Source organism: Chionomys nivalis, chromosome 22 (assembly GCF_950005125.1).
Source record: "Chionomys nivalis chromosome 22, mChiNiv1.1, whole genome shotgun sequence".
Taxonomy (NCBI): domain Eukaryota; kingdom Metazoa; phylum Chordata; class Mammalia; order Rodentia; family Cricetidae; genus Chionomys; species Chionomys nivalis.
The window spans coordinates 21321341-21349200 of record NC_080107.1 but is presented as its reverse complement, the minus strand read 5'-3'; the positions used below and the strand labels follow the sequence as shown (position 1 = coordinate 21349200).

Genomic DNA, 27860 nt, shown 5'->3' with positions numbered 1-27860 from the left:
CATGTATAGTTTGAGTTTGGGGGCTTTTTTGTTTTAGTTTTGGGGATTTTGTTTGTTTGTTTGTTTACTTGTTTGTTTTTTGTGACAGAGTTTCTCTGTGTAGCTTTGGAGCCTGTCCTGGAACTTGCTTTGTAGACCAGGCTGGCCTAGAACTCACAGAGATTCTCCTACCTCTTCCTCCTGAGTGCTGGGATTAAAAGCCTGTGTCGCCAAGCCTGGCTTGTTTTAGTTTTTGTTTTTTGTTTGTTTGTTTTTTTAAGGTGAGGTCTCAGTACGTCGCCTTGACTAGCTTAAAACTCTCTATGTGGACCAGGCTGGCCTGAAACTCCTAGTGATCCACCTGCCTCTGTCTCCCGAGTGCTGAAATTTTATTGCCAAGAGCTAGCATTTCCTGTTTGTGTGCTGTGGAATTGTGCATGCAGAATCTGCTTATTTAATTAGGAAGGTTGGCATTCCAAACAGCCCAGAGCTTCCCAGATCCGGAGAGAATAAACAGTTCATGCCATGTGTTAGCAGTAACTTCTCAAGCCTGCTGTGTGACACTGGGTGTCAAGTTAGTTAGTTTGTTTGTTTTTCATTAAAACATTTTTATAGAGGAGTTGGTTTCTTTCAAGGAATAATGGCGAATTCTGGCAACCAGATCAATGTAAACATTAAGAGTGAGTAGTGCTAAATTGTTTCAGTTTTTCAAGATAACAGTTCTGCTGGAAACATAAGCTGGCACAGATAAATTATCCTGAGATAAATTTCGTTGAAAGTCTGCGTTGGATTGCTTAGTAATTTGTAGCCTTCAGTAGTGTGGGTGTGGTCTAGTAATTTGTAGCCTTCAGTAGTCTAGGTGTGGTCTTAAACTCGGTTTTCCTTTCACATTGCAGCCACAAGTTCTACCAAATTGGAAGACCTGAGTTACTTAGATGGGCAGAGAAATGCTCCTCTCCGGACATCCATTAGATTGCCCTGGCACAATACGGCTGGAGGTAGGACACAGGAAGTTAAAGGTATTTATCCTTGCATCCCGTGTCACCATGGCGAGCTTGCCCACTAAACGCTGAACATCTGATAGCCAGCATTCAGACTGTTGGGCGTGTGACGTGAAATGTGTTTGTACTCTTAAATACCATCTTGAAGGTCTGCTGGGAGCCAACTTTAAGAACGTGGGGCTTGTTCCTTAAAGCATGAGATTGAATTACTTCTGATATGAAAAAACGATTCTGTGATAAGATAGTCGCCACTACCCAAGCCTCAGTTTTGCCTTAGACCATATCGGCTATATCCCATGGCTGTCTGTAATGTCCAGCTGTGTGGTCAGGGACCCTCCCTGTCATATGGGAAAGCACCATTGTCCCTAGATGAGGGCTGTGCCCTCGATTATGGGAAACTGCATTCTATCTGAGCAGGGCTGGAAGAAACCAGTCTTCCATGTGCTTTCAGACAAACCAGTCAGACATGATTGGAGCCTTTCCTTTGCTTCCTCTGAATACCTGAAAATAGGGCCAGGAAGTCATTTTAACAGGAAACTTTGGGGGACAAAACAGGATATAATGAACAGAGTATTATAAACAAGCCTATAGAACCAAGTTAGACACATCATTTCTTTTTATGTTAAATTATACTGCACTCTCCATAAAAATGTTTGTTTGTTTTAAAGCCCGGTTTGCACCCTACAAGCCGCAGGACATCTTGTTGAAGCCCCTGCTGTTTGAGGTGCCAAGCATCACCACCGACTCTGTGTTTGTGGGAAGGGACTGGCTCTTTCACCAGATAGAAGAAAGTTTGAGGAACACAGATCTGGCAGAAAACAGAGGCGCTGTGGTCGTGGGGAATGTGGGATTTGGAAAGACAGCCATCATTTCCAAGTTGGTGGCTCTCAGCTGTCATGGAAGCCGCATGAGGCAGATTGCATCCAGCAGCCCCAGCTCATCACCTAAAAGTACGTCTGTGGTTATGACTTGTCTAGCTTAGTATATTAATATAAGATAGGTAGATGGCGGGAGCTGCTGTTTGAATGGACAGGAATGACCAGCTTTCCAGAGGTTGTTCTAGCTACTGTTTCAGGTCTAAGTTCGTAGGTTAAGTGAACTGTCTGAATACGTCCAGCCATCATAGTGTGGTGGTGGGGGGTAGCTTTTGCTTGTTTTCTTTTTTGTGCTTTTTAAAAAATTTTTTGAGTGGGGAGGGAGAGAGAGGGTCTCTCGTTGTTTAGGGTATATTAGCTACAGTCTGGACTGATACCCACTTTCTTGTGTCCTTCTAACCTGAAACCCCAGTCTTCCTCTTTCCACAAAGGAAATATAACTAGAAGAAATATGACTAGGAACCCAGCCCTCCAGTGAGGAGGTAGAGTGGGAGCTGGTGTGGTCATTTGAGACCTCTCCTTTTGAGTCATATTTGCTCATTACTGTTCAAATTTGTCTGGGATAAAATCAGAAGTATATTCCACGCTCCTTGTAATGCACGCTGATGTTACAGTCGTGTGGCTCTCTCTCTCTGCAGCATCAGATCCCACCCAGGACCTTCCTTTCACTCCGTTACTTTCACCAAGTTCTTCCACAAGTGCTCTCAGTGTGGCCAAAACGCCGGCTGGACCCGGCACTGCTGAAAACCAGAGACCGAGAGAGGATGCAGTGAAATATCTCGCTTCTAAGGTAACCTGCTCTTGTCTCCCAGAGTCTTCCAGATAGAGAGCTGCCTGTTTGCCTTTGAGAAATGAGTTTGAGAAGGAATTTTTAAGACAGAAACAACTCCCAGGTGCTGGAGTGTAGTGTGACTTTAGATAAAGTATGACTGAGTACTCCAAATAAAAGGTTTCAATGAAAATAAATCCCACAGACAACAGGGGTGGAATTATATCCATCTGAACCAACTTCAAAAAGTTCCTCAAGGCAGCAGAAGTCACATGTACCCCCCACACACACCCAGCCTGACAAGCACACGCCATTTTATTTGCTGTGTGAGCGAGAGATGAGACAGTAGCTGTTGACTCTGCCCAGACGGCTTCTGCCTGGACCTTGTTGCCCAGGGCTGTGGGTCTCTGTATCCTTCTGCCAGAGGATTCTGAGGAGGTTGTAAAGGAGCTTTGGCTAATTCCCTAAACACGTGGTCATCAAGGACTCTCTGAACTCTCCTTCTGCTCTGGGTCCAACACTGGCTCGTAGGCCACCTTTTCTGCACGCAAGCAGTTGTGTTTCTTGCCTTGAGGAGCTGCGTCTGTCTTCACGGACAGCAGTGGAGGGTTGTGATGAAGCCGGGGAACCATCAGATATGGTAGATACCTTGAGAGAATACACTGTGAGGTAGGACAGATGGACAGATGGTCTGAAAGGAATGTCACTCTGCCCAGTCCACTCCCACACTCACCTGCCCACCACACAGAAGGCAGCGGCGTATGACCACTGATCCGGAGCAGCCCTCTAGCCTTGAAGGGATGATCCGAGATGAAGGGCATCAGTCTCAAAGCTACCCTTACTGCGCTGCTTTTCCAGGCATTCTAATTGTGACCCACAGTAAAAGACATGGCGTAATGTGCAAACACACACATAACCACACAGGTCACAGAGGCAAGGTTGTTACTGAACTGTTTAGCCTGTGTCCTATAGCATGTATGTGGTTTAAATTAACTTTATTCAAATTTTAACTACCTATTGTTCCAAATGGATTTCATGGCCCATTTTGGCCATGAAATCACTTTTGTCAAACGTTGTATAAGATGATGGTACTGGCGATCTTGTAATGGTTTGTGCAGATTTGGGGAATCCAAACATAGAATGCTAATCTGTTTGGGTTGGAGCTGAAAGGCAGCAAGCATTTCTAAACTGCAAGTCATGGTAGTTCTGTATCGTCCCAAGAGAAGCTGTATCGTATGTACTCTTGCCTCTCGCTGGGAGTCTGCCATCATGGGATCTCGTGCAAGATCTTGAAGTGTATTGTCATCTTGACACAGTTTATCCTGCATCCATGGCCCCTATGATACACCGGAGCCAGCGGTCTGGGGCCTCTTCCTGCAGGAGCTGCAGGGCCGAGCAGGAGGGTGGAGACTTGGAACCCTCTAGAAAGCACAGTGCAGTTTGCACGTGCATGCTATCCTTTCCACTTCCTCGCTCACACTCACCCTCTAGTACTCATCCTCCCTGGCAAAGTGGTAAGGCTTCCATTTCTGTAGAGCTTACCTCTTGTTCCCAGGAGCTCCTGCACAGACCCTTTGTTCGGGCCGAGGTACCTCACAGACAACCTACTGCTCCGTGTCTGTCCTAACAAAGGGACCCCTCAGCCTTGCAGGCTGGGGCAGCTTTTCCCTGTCTCCCCTTGTGCCCTTCATGATAAGTAGATAGCTGGTAATTTCTTGGCTGTCCCTTTTGAACGTCTCCATAGCATCCCTTGAAGAGAGGGGGTGAGAGCCATCCCTGCCAGGAGGGAGAAGCAGCTGTGACATTACAGCTTGGGTTCATAGCCGCCAACTTGATCCTGTGCTTTTTTGGATGAGCGAAGGGTCCCCTCGAAGTGCTGCTGATCTTGAGAACGGAAACGCTGTGCAGATGGCGGTGTTGGGTACCACGGCTTGCTTGGAAGCGCTCTAAGCCAGACTAGGCATTGGGTTCTATAAATGACTTTTACTAATCCTTATTCAAGGCAGAGTACAGTTGTGCTGATTTTTGTGTTAACCAAGGTGGATTTGTGGCTGCCATGAGGTCTGCTGAGAACTTAGCAAATCACACCAGTGAAGAACGGAATAAATATTAAGCTAGGGGCGAACTCTGCCTCGGGGAGCAGACACACAGTGTCTGATCTCAGGAAAAGTCACAGCCGTGTTCTTGTTTGAGTTCCTGGGAGGCGCTGCGGAGAGGGTGAGGTGACACCGATGTCTCTGCTTCTCCACAGGTAGTGGCCTACCATTATTGCCAGGCCGACAACACTTACACCTGCCTGGTGCCCGAGTTTGTGCACAGCATCGCTGCGTTGCTCTGTCGGTCCCACCAGCTGGCTGCCTACAGAGACCTTCTGATAAAGGAGCCCCAGCTGCAAAGCATGCTGAGCCTCCGCTCCTGCGTGCAGGACCCCGTGGCTGCATTCAAGAGGGGTGTGCTGGAGCCGCTCACAAGCCTAAGACACGGTACTTTCTAGAAGCCTCAGAGCTGCTTCCCAGTACAGGCTGGTGCCCAAGTGGCCCTCAGAAGGATGCTCAGCTTAATCCTGGGGTGGTAGGGAGAGGAGTCAGTGCGCATCTGGTGCCACCACATCCATCCTCCGTGATGAGGTTTCCAATGGCGTGTCACTCCTAAGGAAGCCGTGTAGTGGAGGAAAGGGGAGACTTTCTGCCCTACAAAGGTTTGATACTTGGTCTATGAAATGAGCCAAGAGTATACAGATACGGGGCAAAGCCAAGAGAACTGATGCTGTCAGTGCATGGATGTGGATGGTAACTGGGAGCAGGGTTTGAACACTCCACCTTCTGAAGGATCTTCAACAAAGAGCAGCCGCTTTTAGGAGTAGTCAGACGTCAAAACAGGGAACAGCTTGGGCTGTCAGAGGCAGGAAACTGGGAAGATAAATGTATGGGACGGTTGATGCTGGTTATGAGTGGTTTGATACCTAGGCTTCTCCAGTTCTCCAGCTGTGGGACACTGCAGGCTTCCCTTGTCGTCTCTTGTATCTAAGCTGAAAGGCCAGGGGGTGGGGGGGCTGAACTTACGTCACTGTTTTCGCCCTCACCATCCTTCACATTACGAGGAGGCACATTCTGTGTCCCCGTATAACCGTAATCTGTGTAGGCGATGCACACACTGAAGACTGGGTAATACAGTGAAGACTGTGTACACCCGGGTAGCAGGGTGACCAGTGGATTGTTGGGAATCTAGCATGTTCTCCCCGCCACCTAGCCCCTGCTTAAGTGAATTGAAATCTAAAGCCATTTCTAGGAGTCTTGTTTTTGTTTGGTTTGGTGTTTGGGGGGGGGGTTTGGTTCTCAAGATAGGGTTTATCAGGGTAACAGCCCTAGCTGTCCTGGAACTAGCTCTGTTGATCAAGTTGGCCTTGAACTCAGAGAGCTACCTGCCTCTGCCTCCCGAGTGCTGGGGATAAAGGCTTGTGCCACCACTGCCCAGTGTTCTGTTTGCTTTTTTTCTTTTTTTCACTTGCCCCTGAATAGTCTCTAAGTAGGAGTGCCAATGACATTATTGGTCCTCAAGGTTTCCATTCTCTGCCCCCTCCTTTTTGAGTTACCCATTTACAAAGTGTCTTTTGTTCGAAGATGCTAGATTGGGGGCCTGAGATGGCCATCCCGTTTGCTCTGTGTTCTGATCAGAGAGCTGTCATTGCTGTGCGAAGGAGCCCTCCCTTGGCATCTGTAAAGCAGCATTCTTACCACAGGGTGATTCGGGCCAGACAGCCCTTGGGGGTAGTGTAGGGAAGGCTGGTCCTCCTTTCCTGGAGTCGGTCCACAGAAGAATTCCAGGGAAGGCCTGGTGTCTGTTCCAGGTTTAGGCTTTCTGTGTGGCTGCAGGCTATTCGGGTGATGGTGGCTTATATAGAGCTACCTGCTATATGTATATGATTGAGATTCTGCTAATGTCTGTAATGCAATATGTTTCTGAAAACTGTTTTATAAGAATTGATTTTCTTTTTGGCTCAGTGCTCTGTTTTTCATTATAAATTTAATAGGAAATATGCTTCTTTGAAAACGTGTCTTCTGCCATATGTAAGCCTTTTTAGGTTGTGCTAACACTCTAAGCCGTGTGTTAAAATATACTGGGTGGTGCCATGTTATAGAAATGTACAATTTCTTAATTTGGAAAAATTATTTCATCTTTAGAGCAGAAAATTCCAGAAGAGGAGTACATCATTTTGATAGATGGCTTGAACGAAGCTGAGTTTCATAAGCCTGATTACGGAGATACGCTGTCTTCGTTTATTACGAAAATTATTCCCAAATTCCCCACCTGGCTGAAGTTGATCGTGACTGTGAGAGCAAATTTTCAGGTGAGGGAAGATGTTTGATGTCTGTCTTCTCTTTCCCAAGTGTGCAGCAACACTGGTCCTGGCCGAGTCCTAAAGCAAAATTTAAACAGCATACTTAATTGTCTGTGCCTTGAAGCATACCTTTTCAGTCATGTTTCCCTCGGTGGCATCATTTGGCAGCTAGGTCGAAACTTGAGCTGGGTCCTAGGTTCCTTTGCCGGATGAATGTGGAGGCTTGGCTAACGTCCCTGCAGAATGGAAATAACTGTGCCTTACCTCCCTCCTCTAGTTACTGCGTAAAAAAGGGATGTGTTTCAGAAGTATTAGTGAGAAGTTAAAATGTTTCCTCTCTGCTCTTGGGGTTGGGGCTCTGCTAATCTTTGAAATAACAGACCAGGAACATCAGTGACACCAGCAGTCAGGATTCTTCCAACAGTTTGCTCCGAAGCTGGAGAGATGACTCTGTGATTAAGAGCATGGGCGACTCTTTTCAGAAGACCTAGGTGTGACTCCCGGGACCCAGACGGTGGCTCACAGCCATCATAGCTCTTGTTCCAAAGCATCCAGCATCCTTGTTGTAGGTATCAGGTATACACATGCACAGATATGCAGACAAAACACTCATGTCCCTAAAATAATTTTTTGAGAGAATATTTACTTAAAATTCTTTACGAATGAGAACCTGCTATACTGGAATCGGCAGTGATTTTTGCTGTGATTGTCCAGGTACGCAGGCAGGGCGGGAAGTCTTCTGTTTCCTGGTGGGGTTACACAACTCTGATATCCGATGCAGAGAAGGTGCCTCTTGTCTCGTGTCTGACTGTGTCCTTAGATGTGCCGTGTTGGTTTGTGTTTATCCTTGTTTTAGAACCAGCTGCTCGGGGATGGCTCTAAATCGGGTCACCTGCAGGGTGTTCCTGCCCCACTGCTGCTCTGTTGATGCGGCCTGGCTGCTGCTGTCTACTTGGGCCCCTCCCTCTGCTCGTTAGGCTTAGAGTCCTCGATGAGGGCTTAGGGAAAGCCTTTGCCGATCCTATCTCGCATCAGGATTTCTTTCACATAAGCCTTTTATCTGCACCTTATCCTATTACACGTTTTAATACAAAACCACGAGGCCCTGTAATCCACGAAAATCCTCCTTGAAAGAGAATGAGCGAACCCGCTTTAAAGGGAGAAGGGAGACTCTGCGAAGTGACACTGTGGGTCTTTGTTTCCTCCCAGGAAATCATCAGCGCGCTGCCGTTTGTCAAGCTTTCCTTAGACGACTTTCCAGACAACAAAGACATTCACAGCGACCTGCACGCGTATGTCCAGCACAGGGTCCACAGCAGCCAGGACATCCTCAGCAACATCTCCCTGAATGGCAAGGCCGATGCTGCCCTCATCGGCAAAGTCAGCAGCCATCTGGTGCTGCGGAGCCTCGGGTCCTACTTGTACCTCAAGCTCACGCTGGACCTCTTCCAGCGGGGACACCTGGTCATAAAGAGTGCCAGCTACAAGGTGGTGCCTGTGTCTCTGTCCGAGCTCTATTTGCTGCAGTGCAACATGAAGTTCATGACCCAGTCTGCCTTCGACAGAGCCCTTCCCATTTTAAACGTGGCCCTCGCGTCCCTCCACCCCATGACGGATGAACAGATCTTTCAGGCTATCAACGCTGGCCACATCCAAGGCGAGCAGGGCTGGGAGGACTTTCAGCAAAGGATGGAGGCCCTCTCCTGCTTCCTCATCAAGAGGAGAGACAAGACGCGGATGTTCTACCACCCGTCCTTCAGGGAGTGGCTGGTGTGGAGAGCCGACGGTGAAAGCACAGCCTTCTTGTGTGAGCCCAGGTACAGGAGGCGCTTCCGTGGGCACTCAGAGGAGTTTGAGTACCAGGTGCCATGCGGTTTTGCTGTTGGCTGTTCCCATTTTGGTCATGAGAAAGTGAAAAAGTTTCCATACATTTCTACAAAAGCTTCCCTCATTTGATGACTGGAACCGCAGGATTCCTAGTGTATTTGGGTGCAAGGGAAGCTGAGAGGAGCCGGGATGAGGTTTCCAAGCTGCTAACTGTTTCACTGATGTGTCTCCTCCCACTGGCATGGCGGGTCATACATGGGAAATGTGTCTCTGCTTTAGGGAATAGTGCGCTTCTGTAGACTGTTTGCCCGCGGCTGGGGTCCGTCTTGGATCCTTAACCACCTGCCGCTGTCTGACCACTGTTGGCCATATAGCACCTGATCCCAGGGAGCACAGGTGTGGGGGGGGCGGACAGAGGGGAGCCCTGTAATCCAACTTAGCTGTCTCCTTACAGACACTGCCAGTGCAGGTTGCAGTTCTTGCAGCACTCAGACCGCAGGAGGGTGGGGAGATAAGCCTGCCTGCCTGCTTGACCGCTTACCAGCCATACCTAGTACAAAATAGGGCGAGAGGTCAGAAATGGAAGACTCCAAGTGTCTGTGGGCATGGCCGTTCCCAAGCCCTCCTTCTGTCTCACCTGCACCTTTGCTCCCTTGAACGGCTATCCTGAGTCAGGTTTGCTTCCTACTCTACTTCTGGGTTGTCTCCTCAGAACTACGGGGTGCTTGGTTGACCGCTTGGGCCTAGAAACGAAGAGACTAGAGAGTACCTGGGAGTCACACCTCAGGAAAGGCCTGCAAATGACTGGAGAATAAACATCACTGGCTGTCTTTGTAAAGAACCAGGGAGGACTGGTCAGCTCCCTAAATGTTCCATGTACTCATACTGATGGCCACAGATGACAGTTCAGGGGCCTTGTGGTATCCTCATCTGAGGGCCTGTTGTGTGGTGGGATGGATGGGATCTTTTGTCACGAGCCTTTGTATTTCCTGTCCTAGGAACGGACACGCTCTACTGGCGTTCATGTTCTCTCGGCAGGAAAGCAAGCTGAACCGCCAGCAGACCATGGAGCTCGGCCACCACATCCTGAAGGCACACATTTTCAAGGTGAGGTGTGCGTGAAATTTTGTGGTTTGAAGATTTGAGGCAGGTCTGAGGGCTCTTCACTCGTTCCTAATCAAAGAACTTGAGTTCCATGGCCTGTATGTTTAATATCGCCTGGGTTCTCCAGCCCTGCTTGTTTCTCAAGTGAGGTTTGACGCTGCCTCTTCCCCTGGATTTCTGTCTAGGTAGGTGTGTCTAGAGCCTTTCTCAGGTTTGAGGTTTGGTTTTATTTGCAAAGTACCAAGATTACAGTGCTCAGACTATTCTATATGAGGAGACACAGCACTGAGTTTGCCTCTTATTTGTAATGCTACCAGCCTTTACTGGCCACTGCCTAGACCCCTTCCTTCATTAGTTTGTAACATGATGGCCTGCTTGTTGGGGTTTCTCTCCTGCCCAGTTCCCACAGTCTTTAGGTCCCAAAGAAAATTACACAGAGAGTCTACATTAATGTTAAACTAATTGGCCCATTAGCTCGGGCTTCTTATTAGCTCTTATAACTTATATTAACCCATTATTCTTATCTATGTTAGCCACATGGCTCAGTGCCTTTTTCAGCAGGGCAGGTCACATCCTGCTTCTTTGGTTTCTGGACAGGACTGGGAAGGAATGGGCTTCCACCTTCCCAGAATTCTTTTGTTCTCCTTGCCCCACCTCTACTTCCTGTCTGGTTGTCCCACCTATACTTCCTGCCTGGCTACTGGCCAGCCAGTGTTTATTTAAAACATAATTGACAGAATACAGAATTGTCCCACACCAGGAGTTATAGATCATTTATCTCTTAACCATCCTCTGACTTCCTTCTGCAGAAGTAAGCTTTCTCCTTCTCTCTCTCTCTCTCTCTCTCTCTCTCTCTCTCTCTCTCTCTCTCTCTCTCTCTCTCTCTCTCTCTCTCTCTCTCTCTCTCTCTCTCTCCCCTCCCCTTCCCAGGGCCAAGGTCTGTGATTTCCTGAGCTGTACTTACAGGCCGAGGGGTCCTGTGGGTACAGCACACCTCTGTTGGGCAGGCTCACTTTCAAACTAATGCTCAGCTGGGAGGAAACACTCACAGGTGCCTGTCTTTGGTTGTTTCCAGGGCCTCAGTAAGAAGACTGGAGTCTCCTCGAGCCATCTGCAGGCCTTGTGGATTGGTTACAGCACAGAGGGACTGTCTGCTGCCCTGGCCTCGCTCAGGAACCTCTATACTCCCAACGTGAAGGTGAGTCGCCTTCTGCAGGGGTGTGAGTCGCCTTCTGCAGGGGTGCCAGGCCTATTCCTCCTCTGCCAGTTTAGCCAGCCGAGGCTCCAGGGAGGGCTGGTGAGCTCCTGGTGATGTCTTCCCTGCATGCTCATCACACCCTTCCCCCTAGGGGGAGATAGGGTAGACAGAGCCACTGTGTTAGCTCACAGTGACCATGGCAGAGAGGATGTGGTCAGCAGGTAATCCACAAAGGGAATCAGAGGTCAGAGAGCTTTGCAGGGAAACAGGATCTTTAGTATCCTGAATTATTGTAGCAACCCGGCTCTTCATGGCGTAGGAAATTAAGTGTTGATGACACAAAACAGTGAGTCACAGGAAGCTTCCTGCATGTTCCAGGGACACACACTCCTGGCAGCGGAGAGACTACTAGGTTGGCTGCAGGCGGAGCTGAGAGCAGCTTAGCGCAGTTCTCCGTGGCTTTCCAGCCGTGCTCTTCTTGCTGTACTTTTGCAGATAGATTTTCCTTCCCTGTTTGCAGAGTGTGTAACACAGTCTTTGACTCAAAAATCACACCTTAGACCAGATCTCTGGTTAAAGCCACACAGACGTGTTCAGCCCCGCGTCCTAACATGCCCTGCTACACAAACTCGGTGGACTAGGTCTTCACTCTGAGTCTCTACGAAGTGATAATTGCACCTGCTCCCTCATAGTAAAGCCAAAGGAAGCCCAGTGTGCTTGTCAGTGAAAAAGGAAACAAGGCCTGGTTCAGGTTTCAGGTATCTGGCATCCACTTCCCCTCAAGAAAGAGACTGCATGCACCAGAAATGGAGACATGGGAAGCACTTCTGGACCCTTTTATACCCCTTCTTCCTGCCTCAATCACTGTCCCCTCAGAATTCGTCCCTTGGCCGTGGCTCTGGAGTCTGCACTGTAGAGCTTCCCTTGCCGGTTAGAGCTGCTCTGCCTTTCTCTGTCCCTGTTGAAGAGTGAGGTTATCGGGGGCTGGAGAGATGGCTCAGTGGTTAAGAGCATTGCCTGCTCTTCCAAAGGTCCTGAGTTCAATTCCCAGCAACCACATGGTGGCTCACAACCATCTATAATGAGGTCTGGTGCCCTCTTCTGGCCTTCGGCATACACACAGACTATTGTATACATAATAAATAATAAATAAATATTTAAAAAAAAAAAAAAAGAGTGAGGTTATCACATGCCAAGGATTGTGGGTATCAGGGAGGACTAACGGGGGTGAGTCTAGGTAGATGACCCAGAACTCTGCTGGCCAGTGTAGGACCTTGGTATAGAGCAGAGTGTCTGTTGTCTCTAGGTGGATACAGATAGTGTTTACAATGAGAAAAATGCTGCCTGGATCCCAGTGGCACCCCGCCCCCACTGTGGATCTTTAACTTGACTCAGCCCCTTATCTGGGGACCTTCACACTGAAGAAGAACCGTGCCGCTAGGGACCCCGGGGACCTCGTGCGTGTTCTGTCCTCCGGGATCCTAGCTCTCAGTGCTTTCGTCCTGACGGAGCCTTGCATGCAGGTTTTCATAAATGGGTAGGCAGGAAAGCATTTCCGTAATGCAGGGGAAGCAGTTCACACTGCTGTCCCTTGTCCCAGGAAAAGCTTGCTTTCCAAATGGAGTTTTCCCAAAAGTGGATGGCTCTAAATTTAGATGTCATATAAAGATAGCTGTGTTGTGATTTTTTTTCTTCCACTTAGATTTTATAAATATTCAAGTTTAGGGGCTGGAGAGATGGCTCAGAGGTTAAGAGCACTGACTGCTCTTCCAGAGGTCCTGAGTTCAATTCCCAGCAACCCACATGGTGGTTCACAACCATCTGTAATGAGATCTGGCACCCTCTTCTGGCCTACAGCCGTACATGGAGGCTGAACACTGTGTACATAATAAATAAATCTTAAAAAAAAAAAAAAGTTTAAAAAAAAAAATAAATAAAAAAAAATAAAATAAAAAAAAAATAAATATTCAAGTTTAGGTTACTATAACATTGGTCATCTTTCTGCATAAAGCAGTATAGCTTTTGGCTTCTTCATAAAACTGATGAAGTATAAAAGGAAGAAAAGAAGGGATGAGCTTGCAATATCTGTTTACAATACCTTAATGGAAATATGGACATAGTTGTTAACTCTCATGGGCTCTAAGTATGTAGAGGAATGGGTGGGAAAGGTTAAACTCCGTGAATGTGTGTTTTCAAGACAGCAGACTACACAGCTTCTCTCTCCAGGATATCGGCTTTTCCTTTAACATACTGGCGAATTTGCATTCTTCATTTTTACTTTGTTTTATAAAATTCCCATGTTACCTACCTCTGTACCATCCCCAAATTTATGTAACGTGGCTCTACAATCTTAAGCCCTTCCATTATCTTCTGGTTTGTCCTTGTAAGTCTCTGATGAGGGAGAAAACAGTTTTCACAGAATATTGAACAAATTACAGTAATTTAAAATTATGCATGCAATTAAGGAACTGTTTTTAGAGAATATTAACTGTTGTCATACAGAAATGAATGTCATTTTGAAAATAATTGCAGTTTGCCACTTTGGGCAAATTAAAATGACTTGCTCAGAAATGAGTGCTTGGTAATTTTGGAAGTGTGCTGGCAATTGCTAGCCTTGTGGCCTCTGTTACTGGGCCAGACTCATGCCAGCCTGTCCCGGGATGGCCCACTGGGATCCTGCCCAGCTGGTTGGTTTGCTAGAATGTTGTGGTACGGCTGGTGCCAGCCCCCGCATGCATGTAGACTGAGAACATCAGGCTGCTAATGCTTTGCTCAGCTTAAAGGAGAGACCAGCAAAGAGGCAGGGACTTGGCTGGGCTCAGGGAGTCCGTTGGACTCGGCGTCACAATTTAGCAGGACACATAATGGCCCCACTTCTGTAAGCCTCCAGTGTACCTCTTCGCAGCTTGAGCTGGCTGGCACTTCTCCAGGTTCCTGTTGTCAGCGGTGCCGCACTACCCGTGTGTGTTTTCCTAAGTTGCTAGGTGGCATTGCCACTTTCAAGTGTCGGCTAAAGAGAGGTCCTGTAGATGGGCACGGATGCATGGGTCATCCCTTCCTGTGGGCCACACAGGATCTGCTACGACCCTGCTCTGCGGCAGCAACTGCTTTGTGTCCTGAGCTACCTTCGCCCTACCCACTCTGAGCACTCGAGTCCTCACTTCTGAAATGGAGATAACAAAACACCACCTCCCAGCGATCAGAAAACTGGCAGCCAAAGCTCCTGGGAAAGCGCCTGGCGTGTCCTGTGTACCCAGGTGGATTGTTTTCATTGCTGCTCCCTGTGGCTCTGGAAACTGTGATGCCTCCTGGGCTGCGGGCACCTGGGAACTTTGAGATGGTGGCTGGCTTGTGAGGCCCTCCATCCTGCTCTTTGTACTGTGGATCGTCTCGGAGTACACACCGGGCAGTGGGTGGGAGATGGGCCCCCAGAGCTCCAGGGCCCTCCCTCTGAAGACAACACAGGGGAATAATGACAGTAGCTGCTGTTTATTTGGAACTTTTGAAATACTGAATGTAGTGCTGAGTCAGCCTCTCTCTCTCTCGCTCTCTTTCCTTCTCTCTCCCCCTCTCTCCCTACTTCTTTACCTCCTTACCCCCTTCCCTCTGATTCCTTTCTTCCCTCTTTCCTTGGGGGAACATACTGTTATTTTTGACATTTAATCTTTACAACCACCTAGGGAATGGGTGCTTTTGTTCCCATTTTTTGACTGGGACGCGGAGGATGGCAGGACACCTGATTCTCAGTGTGCCGTAGTGTGTCTGCAGGCACATCTGTCCCCTTGTGGGTGTACAGCCTGCTTCCAAAGCCCATTCTCTTGGGAGCTGGGTCGCCAGAGCCCCAGGCCCAGTAAAGCCGGGGTCTCCAGCCTAGGGTCCAGGCTCTGGAGATTTCGAAGCTCTGGGTGGCTTCAAGTGTGCCTTGTGTGGTTCAGAACCATGAAGAATGATCTAGAAACCGGCAGGGTTTTAAGTGGTGAAAATACAGTGCAGCCAAAAAGAACTGTTTCACCAAAGCAGATGGCATGTGAGTGGGTGAGAAAGCCTGTGTCCCGGAACACGCCCTCCAAGAATCCCGTCAGATCTGCACCACGGGGCCCAGTGTGCTCCTGGACCCAGGTTTGCAGAGAGATCATGCTGAACAGAACAGGGTGACACTGCCATTTCCTAGAGGAGCCTGGAACCCTGAGACACCGAAGAATGGTTTGAGAGTCACTGAATTCAGATGATGATGATGATCCCTCTGATGGGATAAACAGCTGGAGAGATGATCAGGTGATCAGATGACCTGGCAGGGCCTCCTCGTGGCAGGTTTATGACTCACCATTTCTTGTGGATAAGTACTGGTCTCAGTGATGAGGAAGACCCTGTGCATATGTGACTTCCAAGATTGGAAGAGTGTTTTTCTTGCATCTCTTCTCTGTGGACTTGTTTTGGAACTAGTGTCCAGTGCAGTGAGCTAAGAACACAGGAACATGCTGAGGGATAAAGAGGGCCAGGAGTCTCTGCAGGCGTGGAGTGTGCCTAAAGCAGGGTAAGGGACACTGTACTTTGGCATTCTGTTGTTGGAGGAGAGACAGAGACATCCTTTACTGTCTGCGGAACAAGCATTCAAGGCAAAGGGAGCTGAAAGGGGAAAGACTGTGATGGCAGGGCCTGTTTAGTGTTCCTGGGGCCAGAGGACCCACACTGAGGCCATGGCCCTGGAGAGAATGTAAGAGAGAAAGCTGGGGACCACTATCTTCAGCAGCATGGAGACACCTTCACATTTCGTATTTTTGGTTCTAACATGTCAAAGAGATGCTGCCATGGGCCATGGTTTCCTCTCCGGTAGTATTAATCTCCTGTATCTACAGTTTGTAAATAGTCTATCAGCTACTCCATGGACACATCACTGAACTATCTAGAATTTTGACATGCCCATCTCTTTTCTATATCTTTTAATGATCCCCACATGTCTCTAGTCAAATGGATGACATCGTCTCTGGGGTTTTCAATCAAATAGTCAGCCCAGAGGACCTGTCAGGGCTTGGCAGGGGGAGTGATGGATGCAGGTTGAAGCTGTTTAAAGGGTCCAGTTGCAGAAATGCATGGGACATCTTCATAGGTGTGAAAAGTGCATCATTTTTTCCCTCATAATCTGGAAATTTGAAGGAGATTCTAGTTAGAGATTTGCATCTGTTTAGTGAATTTCATGTGTGAATCCGAAACTTGATACCTGGCAGGTGTTGTGTGCAGTCATCAGCGGGAGCAGCAGAGGACATGTTGTCTGTAGGTGTGCAGTGCTCACGGTCCGAGGTCACAGGGACGTTTCTCTGCTTTCTCTTTTCTTGCAGGAACATATTCTTGTCGAGAAAAGAGACTATTCATGTTTTCTTTTGGCTTTATCTCTTGCTAATGATTCCCTCCTTGATTATTATTTCATTGTTAAAATGGCGAATTTTCTCTGTAGTGGCTTGTCAAAGTGTAGCTCCTACACCAATAATATTATCGTTCACTGGACAAGCCACTACAGAGAAAATTTGCCAGGCTAAGAACACTTTTCTTCTGACAAAATACCATGGTTTGATTCCTAGCACCTATGTGTGGCTCATAACCATTCATAACTCTGGTCATAGGGGATCTGATGCCGTCTTCTGACCTCTGTGGACACCAGGCATGCACAGGATAGCATAGATACACATGCAGGCAAAACATTCATATTAATAAAGTAAAAAACAAACAAATCTTTTGAAGATGTTTTATGTAGGGCATGAGGAAGGAGAAGGTACTATACGTGTCAAAAAATTATTTTCACTTGCGGTGGACTAAAAATCCATAATAGAAAATTTAACATCTGCTGGGCAGTGGTGGCACACACCTTAAATCCAAGCACTTGGGAGGCAGAGGCAGGGGGATCTCTGTAAGTTCAAGGCCAGCCTGGTCTACAAAGTGAATTCTAGGACTGTCAGAACGGTTACACAGAGAAACCCTCTGTTTAATTTTAAGTCAGCATAGTCTGTTTAGATTTAATCTTGTAAATCTCTAGAATTTTTCATAAAGTAGGTCTCTTTAGCCACTAAACTGGTCTCCCCTCTGTCCATGGCCTGGAAGCCATGCTCAGCTTGCGTCTGTGTTTGAATACTTTGGGTACAACCTTTACAGTATCATTATAGTATCATCTTGTGGCCCTTGTCTTTTTGCTTATTTAGCATATTTTATATTAGTCTCTGCTGTAGCATCACCATATTTCCTTTCTGAGCCTGAATCTTTCCACTGTTGGCATGCATATCTATCCATCCTCAGCTGGTGGACCCTGAGGTTGCTTCTGACTCAGCCTCCATGAATGCTGGTGACATGAACTTGGGTGTGCATATTTCTTCAGGACTCTGCTTTCAGTCATTGTGGATATATCCCCAGATGTAGGTCACAGTGCAGTTCTATTTTCCATTATTTGGATGAACTTGGACAGTTTCCAACAGTGAAGATGCATATATATGTGTGTATGTGTATATGTATATGTATATACATACACACATTCATGTGCACGAGTGAGTGCACACACACACATTCACGCACATGCACGAGTGTGCAGATACTGGCTGCTGGTACATTTTAACCTTGAGATCTGTTAGAATAAAAAGCTGCACATACTGCCTTTCTTCGCAGATGCTGTTAAGACTAACATATGTATGGTGTTAATCTTGTTGGGGGGACATTGTCCGACAGGTGAGCCGGCTCCTGATTTTGGGAGGCGCCAACGTGAACTACAGGACGGAAGTGTTAAATAACGCCCCCATCCTGTGCGTCCAGTCTCACCTTGGCCATGAGGAGGTTGTGACCCTGCTTCTGGAATTTGGCGCCTGCCTGGATGGGATGTCGGAGAATGGCATGAATGCACTCTGCTACGCAGCTGCCGCGGGCCACATGAAGCTGGTGTGTCTGCTGATCAAGAAGGGGGCAAGGGTAAGCAGCAGCCTCTTGTCATGGAAGCTGACAGCGGGGTGATGGAGGGAGTGGGAAATATCTTCCTGTCATTACTGGGATTGTCGGCCACTAGACCAGGCTTGAAGGATTTCAGCTTTGTTGGGTGAAGTGAGTTAAGAGGTTATAGAATCAGTGTAGAAGGTCGAGGCATCTGGTTGGAGCCCCAGGAAGAGGTAGCCATATGTGCCTAAACTTTCGGTCTGCTTGCTGTTGTAGCAGGCAGATTCCTGGCCACTGAATGTATTTTAGAATTTAACATGGCACCACAATTGTTGAGATTTTTCAGAATTTTTTTTCATGTGTGCTTGTGTGTGTATATACATGTCTACACACGTGTGCGTGCGCATGCCCTGGAGAGAGTTGGTTCTCTCCTACTAATATGGGTTCTGGGAATTAAACTTGGCAGGAAGTGCCTTTTCCTCTTGAACCATCTTGCCAGCCCTGTTGGAAAGATTTTAAATGTTTACGTCATGCCACTCCAAGTTGTAGTATTAGGAGTGGCAGGCTGCTTCCCGCCACCCGGCTAGCTTTACCTGAAATAATTACACAGAAACTGTATTCTTTTGAACACTGCTTGGCCCATTAGTTTTAGCCTCTTATTGGCTAATTCTCACATCTTTGATTAACCCATTTTTAATATTCTGTGTAGCACCACGAGCTGGCTTACCAGGAAAGATCTTAACCTGCGTCTGTCTGGAGTGAGAGAATCATGGTGACTGCCTGACTCGGCTTCTTTCTCCCAGCATTCTGTTCTGTCTACTCCGCCTACCTAATTTTCTATCGTATTAGGCCAAGCAGTTTTCTTTATTATTTAACCAATGAAAGCAACAGATAAGATATAAGACCCACCTCTATCACCAAGTGCCCCCTCTTGTCCTGTTTCATGATTCTTTTAAGGCAATCCCATGAGTTCTCTGGTTTAGAAGTCATATGCTTCTGTGGGAACTGTCTAAAATCATTTCCTTTTTCACCTGGAACATTGGGCCTCATCTGTCTGGAATGCCAGGGACAGTGCCGTGACACTGGTGTGAGCCGTCAGCCAGCCTTTCGCTGTCACCGTGAGATAACTGCCTGCTGCTTGAGGCATTAGGATAGAACCTCAGGCTCCTAACTGAAGTGAGATGGTTGCTGAGCTTGGCATAGCCCCTCTTCAGCTTAAACTATGCATATACACGTTTCACAGGCAAATGAGCCTGTTGAGTAGCAATGGGTAAAGCACTGCTAACTGTCTTTTGCCTGTTAAGTTAGGCTTATAGTAGATACAGAAATGTTTCTTTGTTTTGTTTTGCGTGTTTGCTTTTCTTAAAAGTCCAACATTTGGGACATCTGAACCTCAGCTCCAGTTTTGGGGTACATACCTAACTGCTGCACGGCACATGCCTCAATTTCTGGATGTCAGCTGTCTCTTAGCTTTCTTCTGAGGCCAGTGGTGTCTCTGCTGTCACATCTGAAATCTTGCAGGAAAAGGCTCGCTGTCACGTTAGGGACTCTTTCAGAGTCTCCGAGTGATGAGGCAGCGTGTCCCTAGTTTTGCAAACATGTCAGATCTGGGTCCTAGGATGCCCCCATTTAGGTAAGGAATGCTGGGGGTGCCTGCCACCGTCAGGTCTTTAGGAGGGTGCAGCACTCAGGTTTCTTCTGACTAGCTGGCATCTCCTAGCTCTGTGGCTTTCATTTATGAGCCGGTATGTCCCAGGTCATCTTCCTGCCCATTCTCCCTCTGTCCTCCTGCCTTTAGATCTGTGTTCTCTAGAGCCTTGCCTTTCTGTGGCTCCCTGGTTCAGTGACCGAAGGTCTCAGAGCAGCCTGAAATGACTTCATCTAAGTACCCCATTGAGAAGCACAGGGCTTTGTCTGAGGGTTCCATCTGTTAGCTCTGTGTGGTTTGCTGAGAGATGTGTGCGTGAGGAGACTGTCTTGTGGTTGCTAGTCCTGTAAAGGGAACCCGAGGCCTGGGTGAGTGTTCTTACCACAGTGAAGGGAATCAAAGGTTCGGTGCTGTTCAGAAAGACAGGATGGAATGTGAGCCCTTGTTCTTTTGCAACAGCCTGAATTTGCTTCTAGCCTTCAGGGCATTCGCTCTCTCAGCATATAGGGGATGCTCACCTATGCCTTCGCTCTGCCCCTGCTCCCCAGGTAGACCACTTGGATAAGAAGGGTCAGTGTGCACTCGTTCACAGCGCGCTGCGGGGCCACAGTGACATTCTCCAGTACCTCCTGAATTGTGAGTGGTCTGCAGGTCCTCCCCAGCCTGGCACACTAAGGAAGAGCCAAGCCCTACAGCAGGCACTGACGGCAGCCGCCAGCATGGGCCACAGCTCGGTGAGTGGGGCTGTAGGGTTGCTCCCTGAGGTATAAGATGCTGTAGCCCAACGTCTGTTGTTTGGTCATGACCCTCTAATTTGAGAGCCACTGCAGCAAAAGGAACCCAGGATTTCAAGAAGTCGCTGCTGACCTGAGCCAGAAGAGAGCTTTCAGTGGCTCTGTATCCTTGCTGTGAGTGTGGCCCACAGTCTTGTGGGCATGTGGGCAGAGCACTCTCCTCCCACGCAGAAGCCCCGGTGGGTGCTCACTGTTTCTCTCGTTCTCCCTTCCTCTCCTCTTCTGCATTACCTCCATTTTGCTATCTTTCCGCCCAGCCCCTTTGGCTCCTTCTTTGGTCCTTAAGACCTTTAGAAAGCAATCACATGGAACCCTAGTCTGAAACCATGCTTGAGTGTGTGAAGGGTTTTTAAAAACAGAGGTTGGGTGCGCTGAGAGCCAGTGAGGGCCCATTGTTTGAATTTCCCACGCCAAAGCGGGGAGATCAACGCAGTGTCTCTCTCTGATGGACATCACTAGCTTTATGCTTGAAGGCTGCTTGTCTTCATCTGGCCTGTTTCTCTGCCTCGGCTGTGACTGTAATGACATTTGCTCCCACTTTGCCCTGTTTTTCTCACTCTTTGCTATCTTTAAGCAGCTGAAGGTGCCAGTGTTTGGTGATATTCTTTCCCCCAGATGACTAAAATTTGAATGCCAACCTGGCTGGTTGGTATTTGGCACTTACACACGATGGCAGATATGCAGATAAGCATTGCTGGCTGGCTAGTATCTGGCATGCATAAGTTATAGTTAAATACGGTATACATATCTGAAAAATGTAGATATTTTCTTATTCTGTTTGCCTTGGTTTTTAAAAACAAGACCTCACACAGCCTAGTCTCTGTAACTACCGCTCTTCCTGCCTCTCCCTCCCCAGTACAGGAATAACAAGCGTGGGACACCATGTTCTGCCTCCTCCTCCCACTGTCTGAATGAGGGGCTCCAACATGTCATCCCTAGGAGGCCTGTGAGCACGTACACACCCCCACATGACACACATGCCCCGTGTTTGAAAGCAATCCTTTTCATAACTCGGGTCCACCACATAGGAATCGTCCTGGAGAACACTGAACAGAAACTACCTCAGCACAACCAATGCTCATTTCAAGCAGAGAAGCAAGATTCCTTAAAAGTCCCAAAGAGGACATTAATTTCCCAATGTCATCCCAGCAAAGGACCAGACTCTCAGACTCTCAGTGACTAAAACACAGCACACACTTAATCTTAACGTTCCGGGGGCCAGATATCTAACTTTAAGGTGAGAAGAGCCAGCTTCCCTCAAGGCTCCAGGAGAGCCAGCCTTTTCTGAGTTTTCTAGCTTCTAGAGGCCACCCCCTTCCCTAGCTCAGACCTGTTTCTTCCATCTTCAGAGTACACAGCCCCCCTTGCCATCTCTCTTCCTTCCTCCTCTGGCCCACACTTCTCCTGTCCCATCCTGTGAGTGTTGTGGTTGTACCAGGTTCGTACACCCAGACATAATCACTCCATTTCAAGGCCTGTGATTTCCTCCTGCCATTCAAGGAGCACCCACAGCTTCTGGGGATTAGCAGGAGACCCAGTCAACAGACCGCAAACAATACAGATTGGGAGCCTGGAAAATGGCTTTGTCGCACTCTCCTGTCATTCAGGAGGGGAGGCTGGCTCCGGTCCAGGGCACAGGTACTTCATCTCTCCCCAAGAGCAAGCTTTCCTGCCTCCAACTTGTAACCTGCTCTGCTCTTCAGTAGGAAGACGCCCAGAAGGGAGAGGGACAGTGCTGTCAGTAGAAAAATCATTTGGATAATACTAAAAGAAACTTTTTACTGTAACAAGTCTATATCACCTTGTTTTCCTTCCTCTTAAAGAATGCACTAATGGTGATTTATGCAGAAGCTGCACTTTCTGTGATCTGCTGGGCCCTCTGTTGATTATGCTGGCATATTTGGGTCATGTTGGAATTCATTAGAATTCCAAGTACCTGGTAATCCTGAGCAGAGTTGCCGAAATTCACTGAGATTGTTTTTTTTTTTTTAATTCTCCAAGTGCAAGTGTGACTAGCATACGAATTATATTTGGAAATGGTTTTCATTCTATTTTCTCTACTTGTGCAGCACAAGATAATAATGGTTAAAAACCGACACTCTCTCCTTTGATAGATGCGCTATAGTAAGCACCTATTGCTCCAAGAGCTCATTAAATCACCTTGTCACGTCTGACAGGTAGTCCAGTGTTTGCTGGGAATGGCAGAAGAACATGAAATCGAAGTCAATGGCACCGACACATTGTGGGGAGAAACAGGTAATTATGCTTCCACTGTTTGTAGTCAGGGGCAGCTTGCGTGATGTCTCAGCCCCGCTGTGGCCTGATTGTCTTAGGAATGACTGGCGATGTATGTAGTCCTGTTTTTATTTTGTCACGAGGCATTTGGCGCCTAAACTTGCCAAATGAGTAATAAAACTTCTGTGGAAGCCATAAAAGGGACGCATTTTGAGTTAGAGCAGCAATTACCACGCACTTGAGGAACACCCAGTGGAAATGCCTTAGTGGGGCATTGAGTTTGCACATGTCCTGACCTACCTGATCTTTCTTTGATGCCTGCCAGGAGAGCTAGGCAGCGGTCCATCGTCAAGGGAATCAGAGGTGGCTCAGTAGGGAAGTGCACGACCCACTCTGCCTCGTGGAATGAGGGTAGAAGTCAGGTCTCATAGCCCATATAAAATACTGAATACAGTCCAAAGTCCCTTTTCATTGGAGGAGGGGGTCTGCGGGACTTATTGGGAAGAAAGATTAATGTTCAGATTAATGAAGATACTGCTGCTTTGAGAGTTCCCATTCAACAGATGTATCCAAGATGCTTAACCTGTGTGTCCTGGGTGTGTCCGGGATGCATGCGTTTGCCATTTCTCCTGCACAGATCTGTTCCTAATGCTTCTAAGTTCTTTGCTAACAAAGCAGATGGTGGTGTGGAGAGTTTATTAGCTAACTCACACTTGGGAGAAGCCTCAGAGATTTTCCTGGTGAGCATGCAGGCCTGCCCTTCAGAGCCACATGGCTCACTCTGGGAAGCCACTGTCAGCTGGCTTTGTAGCTCTCGCTGTGGACTGCAGGCAGAGCGAGGCATGACATGGATTGCAGAGAAAGTGTAGGACTCCAGATGGTATGGCTCCGTCCCGAATGTCTGTCCCCTCCCCGTTGAGATGCTGCCAGTTGGTTGATGTCTAAAGAGACACTTGAGAAATTAAAGACTTCGCACTTAAAAAAAAACAGCACACATTTATTATCTTACAGTTTGTGAGGCTCAGAAGTCTATGCTCAGCACGGCTGGGTTCCCTGCTTCAGGCTCTCCCTCCCCATAATCCTAGGTATTGGCTTGAGCTGTGCTCCCGTCAGAGACTCGCCCGCTTCCAAGAGGTTGTTGATAGGATTTATCTCCTTGCTGCTTTTCATGAGTCTGGTGAAAAGCCATCGACTTGTTCAGCCCTTCTCTTACAAGGCCTTATGTGCCGTCTTCAGACTTCGTGACCTAGAAAGCAGTTCTTAGTGTCATTAGTAAGGATTTGGGTGAACTCAGTCAGCCAAGAGGTTTTTGATTTGAGCGCTTCCTTCTGTTTACTTTTTAAGAATTTCATATAATATCTTGATCATATCCTCCTTCCTTATCCTTTTCCAGAACCCTCCCTCACCCAACTTCATGCTCTTTCTTTCTCTTTCAAAAAAAAAAAAAAAAAAAAAAGCGCATGATACACACACCCATGGAATCCCTTTTGTGTTGGCCAACTGCTCCTGAGCACAAGACCTGCCCTGGAGTGTAGGTTGGTATACCCAGTGTCACCTCATTGAAGAAACTGATTTCCTCTCTACCGGCAGCTATCAATTGCAAATACCTTCCCAGACAGGGAATTTGTGCCCAACACACTGGCTGTGGGAGTCTCTTAAGTGGGGTTTGGGTCAGGCTCAGCACGGTTCTTCTCCTAGAGCCCAGTAGTTGGTGCGTTAGCTGACGTTCTGATTGGAACTATGGGCTCAGACTCTAAGTAGTCCCAGATCTTTGAAGTTGGGGTGGTGGGTGGCAGGGAAGAAGTCGGGGAAGGGGACTGACCTGTTCTTGTTGCTAGACTGCCTTAGACTAGACTACGAAGACCAAATTAGCCTCTAGCTGGCAGCAATCTTACTGCCTCACCCTTCTAAGAGTTAGGATTATAGGTGTGCTCCACCGCGCCCAACCGCCAAGAGTTTCATTGAGATAGTTTTCAGTTTTAACATTCACAGTAAGAAAAAGCAACGTCAGCTGTCTGTCATGCTTAGGGAGCCACTGCGGCTCTCTAGGAACTGTGTGTCGATAAAACCATGGCGGCGCCATTGCTGACACTCCTCCATCCCTGATAATCGCTGTCTGCCCCAAACCTTCCTGCCTTCCACAGCTGTGCAACCTTGTACCACCGATTTAGATGGGAGCTGTCTGGAAGCTGAGGTCTGGGTTTTGATTTGGCCAAATGTGGGAATTAGACGTGAGTGAGGTAAAAAGCAGCATTCCGACTTAGTTTCCTCCTTCGATGACAAGAGCCAACAAGTCACAGCCTTGTCACCAAGCTTCCTCTGTAAGCCACTCCCGGCTATTCCTCAGCATGTGGGGGGCGCACTCGAGTCTGGCCGTTCCCCAGTGTGTGTGTGTGTGTGTGTGTGTTGTGGGGGTGTTCCACTTGTTGATTGGTCCTCATCACTGTAGGAATTCTCAGCAGGGAAAGTGGTTGCTTGGTCCATGGTTCATTTGGTCCTCGTTCCAGAGTGTTCTCAATAGGGCTTTGTCCTCAGAACATCCCTATGTTGGCCACAGCATAGGCCAGGATCCCGGTGTGACTCCGTGTAGGGTGTGGGAAGGTAGAGGAACAACTGGGTGCTTTGTGTGGAGAACACACTCATTATTTCTCCTGGAGCCCGGCTATCTATTTACAAGTCTGCTCGGTGTAGATTTTAGTTAGAAACACCTTGGCTTTAAGATGTTGGCGGGCTTATAAAAGTGGTTTCCATGTCTGTTTCAGGCTCACCCACCTGTCTGAAGGGTGCACTGTTCTCTATGCAATGTCTCCACCCTCTTAGGTGTGTGGTATCAGCTGTCACAGTAGGGAGATGCTCAGGCAGGCGCCAGCTCTTCTCCAAAGTAGTTCTCCGCTGTCTTATCAGGACAGACTCCTGCAGGCTCGCTGTACCTTCTTTACAGGGTCCAGGTGTGGGCCTCATGGCCCCTACTGGTTGTCTGAAGGGATGACTGCTCTCGCAGGGAGAGACCTCACAGGGTGGGGTCATTGGGAGGAGGCTTGGTTCTGTGCCCTTCACACTGGGACATCTCACTGCTGATGGCCCACACACAGCATCATGAAGGAGCCGGGTTAGAAGGGTAAGAACTTCATCACACAGTCAGCCATGGATCTATAGCTGTGTTTAGTCTGGGCCCTGCGGTGAACCCAGAGGTTTTAGAAAACTCTTCAGTGCCTGCTGATCTGGGGAGCAGAGGGCTTCACTTAGGAAAACCTTCCTTTTCATCAGGCTGTGCTTCTTATCTGCCCAGGGTTCAGACTCAAGCCCTTCAAAGTAAGTTGTGTAGTTGAAATAGCTCTGAGCTACCGCCTTCCCCTTCCCTTTCTCCCCTTTCTTCCCCTCCTCCTCTTCCATGGAGAGTAAGGTGTGTGGCCTGTTAGCAGAAACCGTGCCGCCCTCGAGGCTGCCACTCTGACACCCACAGACTGTCAGGCAGTGATGGGCCCACAGTTTCTGGGTAGCCCGAAATATGGCACGAGCCCATCGGATGCCTGGGTTATCCGTCTTCAGCATTCCACAACCGTGACGAGTCAGCTCTGGCTCCCACAAAGTCCCGGTTGAAATGAGTTACTGTTTCCATGGTGGTGTTTGATGTGAATCAGCCCAAGCCAAAATGACCAGGGACACTTAACTGGTGACCTAATGCTGTGCTGTGGGAATTGACACACCGTGTTTCCAAACTCCTGGCTGCTGTCCAGTGTGGGTCTGCACCCTGCTTCTGGATGTGGAATAGATAGAAGTGGGCCCCCATTTTCTAGCCTGTTCCCTGAGAGCAAACTTCTTCCCCACAGATCTCACGTCATTTTGCAGCTCCCTCCACGGGACTGTTGAGCCATTCTTTGAGGAGATGCTGTGGTCCACACACCGGGAGCTTCCCAGGGGCTGGCATGCCTGCTTCTTGCTCCTATGTGACACCTGGTCTAGTGCTATCCCGGGGAGTTTCTGGAGGTGATGCCCCTGGTACTGTCAGTTACATACCTGCTCATGGCTGCTGAGCAGAGGAGTGGACAGTGTTGGCCTAATAAAGGGCTCCTTGTGTGGGCTTCAAGTGAGAAGAATGAAAGAAAAGAAAACCTTACCACTTTAAGGCATGGGATATTATTTTATAGATTGATTTGGGAGAAATACTTGGTGGATAGGGGAAAGGCAAGAAGTCAGTGATGTGATTTTGTTTGGTAGTTGTCCTGTCTGCCAGTCTTATTGGATTCACAGCTGAGTGCTTGTGTGTGTGAGCGCGCACACGCTTGTACATCTGCATGCGTGTGAGTGTGTTAGGCCTGCCAGCTGCTGAGTATATTACTTTCCTGGTGTGGTATGGACATGGCTCCTACTCCCTCCTCCTCCCCCTCGTATTTGTATCTCTAATATCTTGTTCTTCTGGGCCCTTAACTGCTCTCCAGGAAGCTGTTGTATACTGCCTTAGTTGCTTCCTCAGAGGCCCTTCGCCCTGGACTTTGAGAATATAGGATGTTAGCTGCCGCTGCGGGCTGTCCTTCCCTAACTTTGAAATGATTTTGAAAGAGCATGTCTCAGCATGTCCCATCAGAGTTAGTTAGGTCTGGCTAAGATACTTTATGTCAAGTGCCAAGTCTTTTGTTTTGAGTCTATGCTATTTTTATTGGTGAACTCTTACAAAGGAATTTGGTTATTGTAAGAATTTGGCTCCCATTGCCAGAGCTGCTAAAGATGCTTGATTTGCTGTTCCTAAGGTGAGCCAAGTTTTCTCCGCTGTAAGTGGAGTGGGAGATTTGGGCTATGGTGTGTGTGCACACATGCACACCACCACTTTTCCAAGTTGGCTGAGGCATACCTAGTCCCTTTTCACTGTTGTCTATTTTGGGGTGGAACCTGGTCACCTCTGTCCCAAGTGCCCTGTCATGTGGGGTGCCAGGTCTACAGGCCTCCAATCGTAGGGCAGGATGTATGCATATACCTCTGTCCACACTAGATCACAGAGCTGGGAAAGAGGGTTTCATCCTTTGTGATTTAAGTGTCCCTCTTGTCTCTTTGAACCACTTTCCTTTCTGTGGCTGTTGAATGTTTATCTTAGGTGTATCAGGCCATGGAAATCTGGGTTTATCTATAGCTGTCTCAGAACACAAAGAACTTGAGTACCTTATTGTATTAGTTTAAAAATGACTACTTG

The 27860-nt window shown here is 48.0% G+C and overlaps 1 protein-coding gene across 8 annotated transcripts in view; it reads left to right on the top strand.

The window, feature by feature from the left end:
- Tanc1 (tetratricopeptide repeat, ankyrin repeat and coiled-coil containing 1) overlaps positions 1 to 27860 on the top strand; it is a 219217-nt gene that overhangs the window by 168373 nt on the left and 22984 nt on the right. For 6 of the 8 annotated variants that reach the window (XM_057754797.1, XM_057754791.1, XM_057754792.1 and 3 more), the window contains exons 9-19: positions 876 to 998; positions 1649 to 1930; positions 2494 to 2645; positions 4876 to 5107; positions 6806 to 6972; positions 8173 to 8780; positions 9789 to 9897; positions 10970 to 11092; positions 17801 to 18037; positions 20195 to 20380; positions 22618 to 22696. In XM_057754797.1, coding sequence (XP_057610780.1) covers positions 876 to 998; positions 1649 to 1930; positions 2494 to 2645; positions 4876 to 5107; positions 6806 to 6972; positions 8173 to 8780; positions 9789 to 9897; positions 10970 to 11092; positions 17801 to 18037; positions 20195 to 20380; positions 22618 to 22696 — 2298 coding nt within the window. The remainder of the gene's footprint in view (positions 1 to 875; positions 999 to 1648; positions 1931 to 2493; positions 2646 to 4875; positions 5108 to 6805; positions 6973 to 8172; positions 8781 to 9788; positions 9898 to 10969; positions 11093 to 17800; positions 18038 to 20194; positions 20381 to 22617; positions 22697 to 27860) is intronic. The other 2 variants (XM_057754799.1, XM_057754798.1) reach the window with 1 other exon arrangement.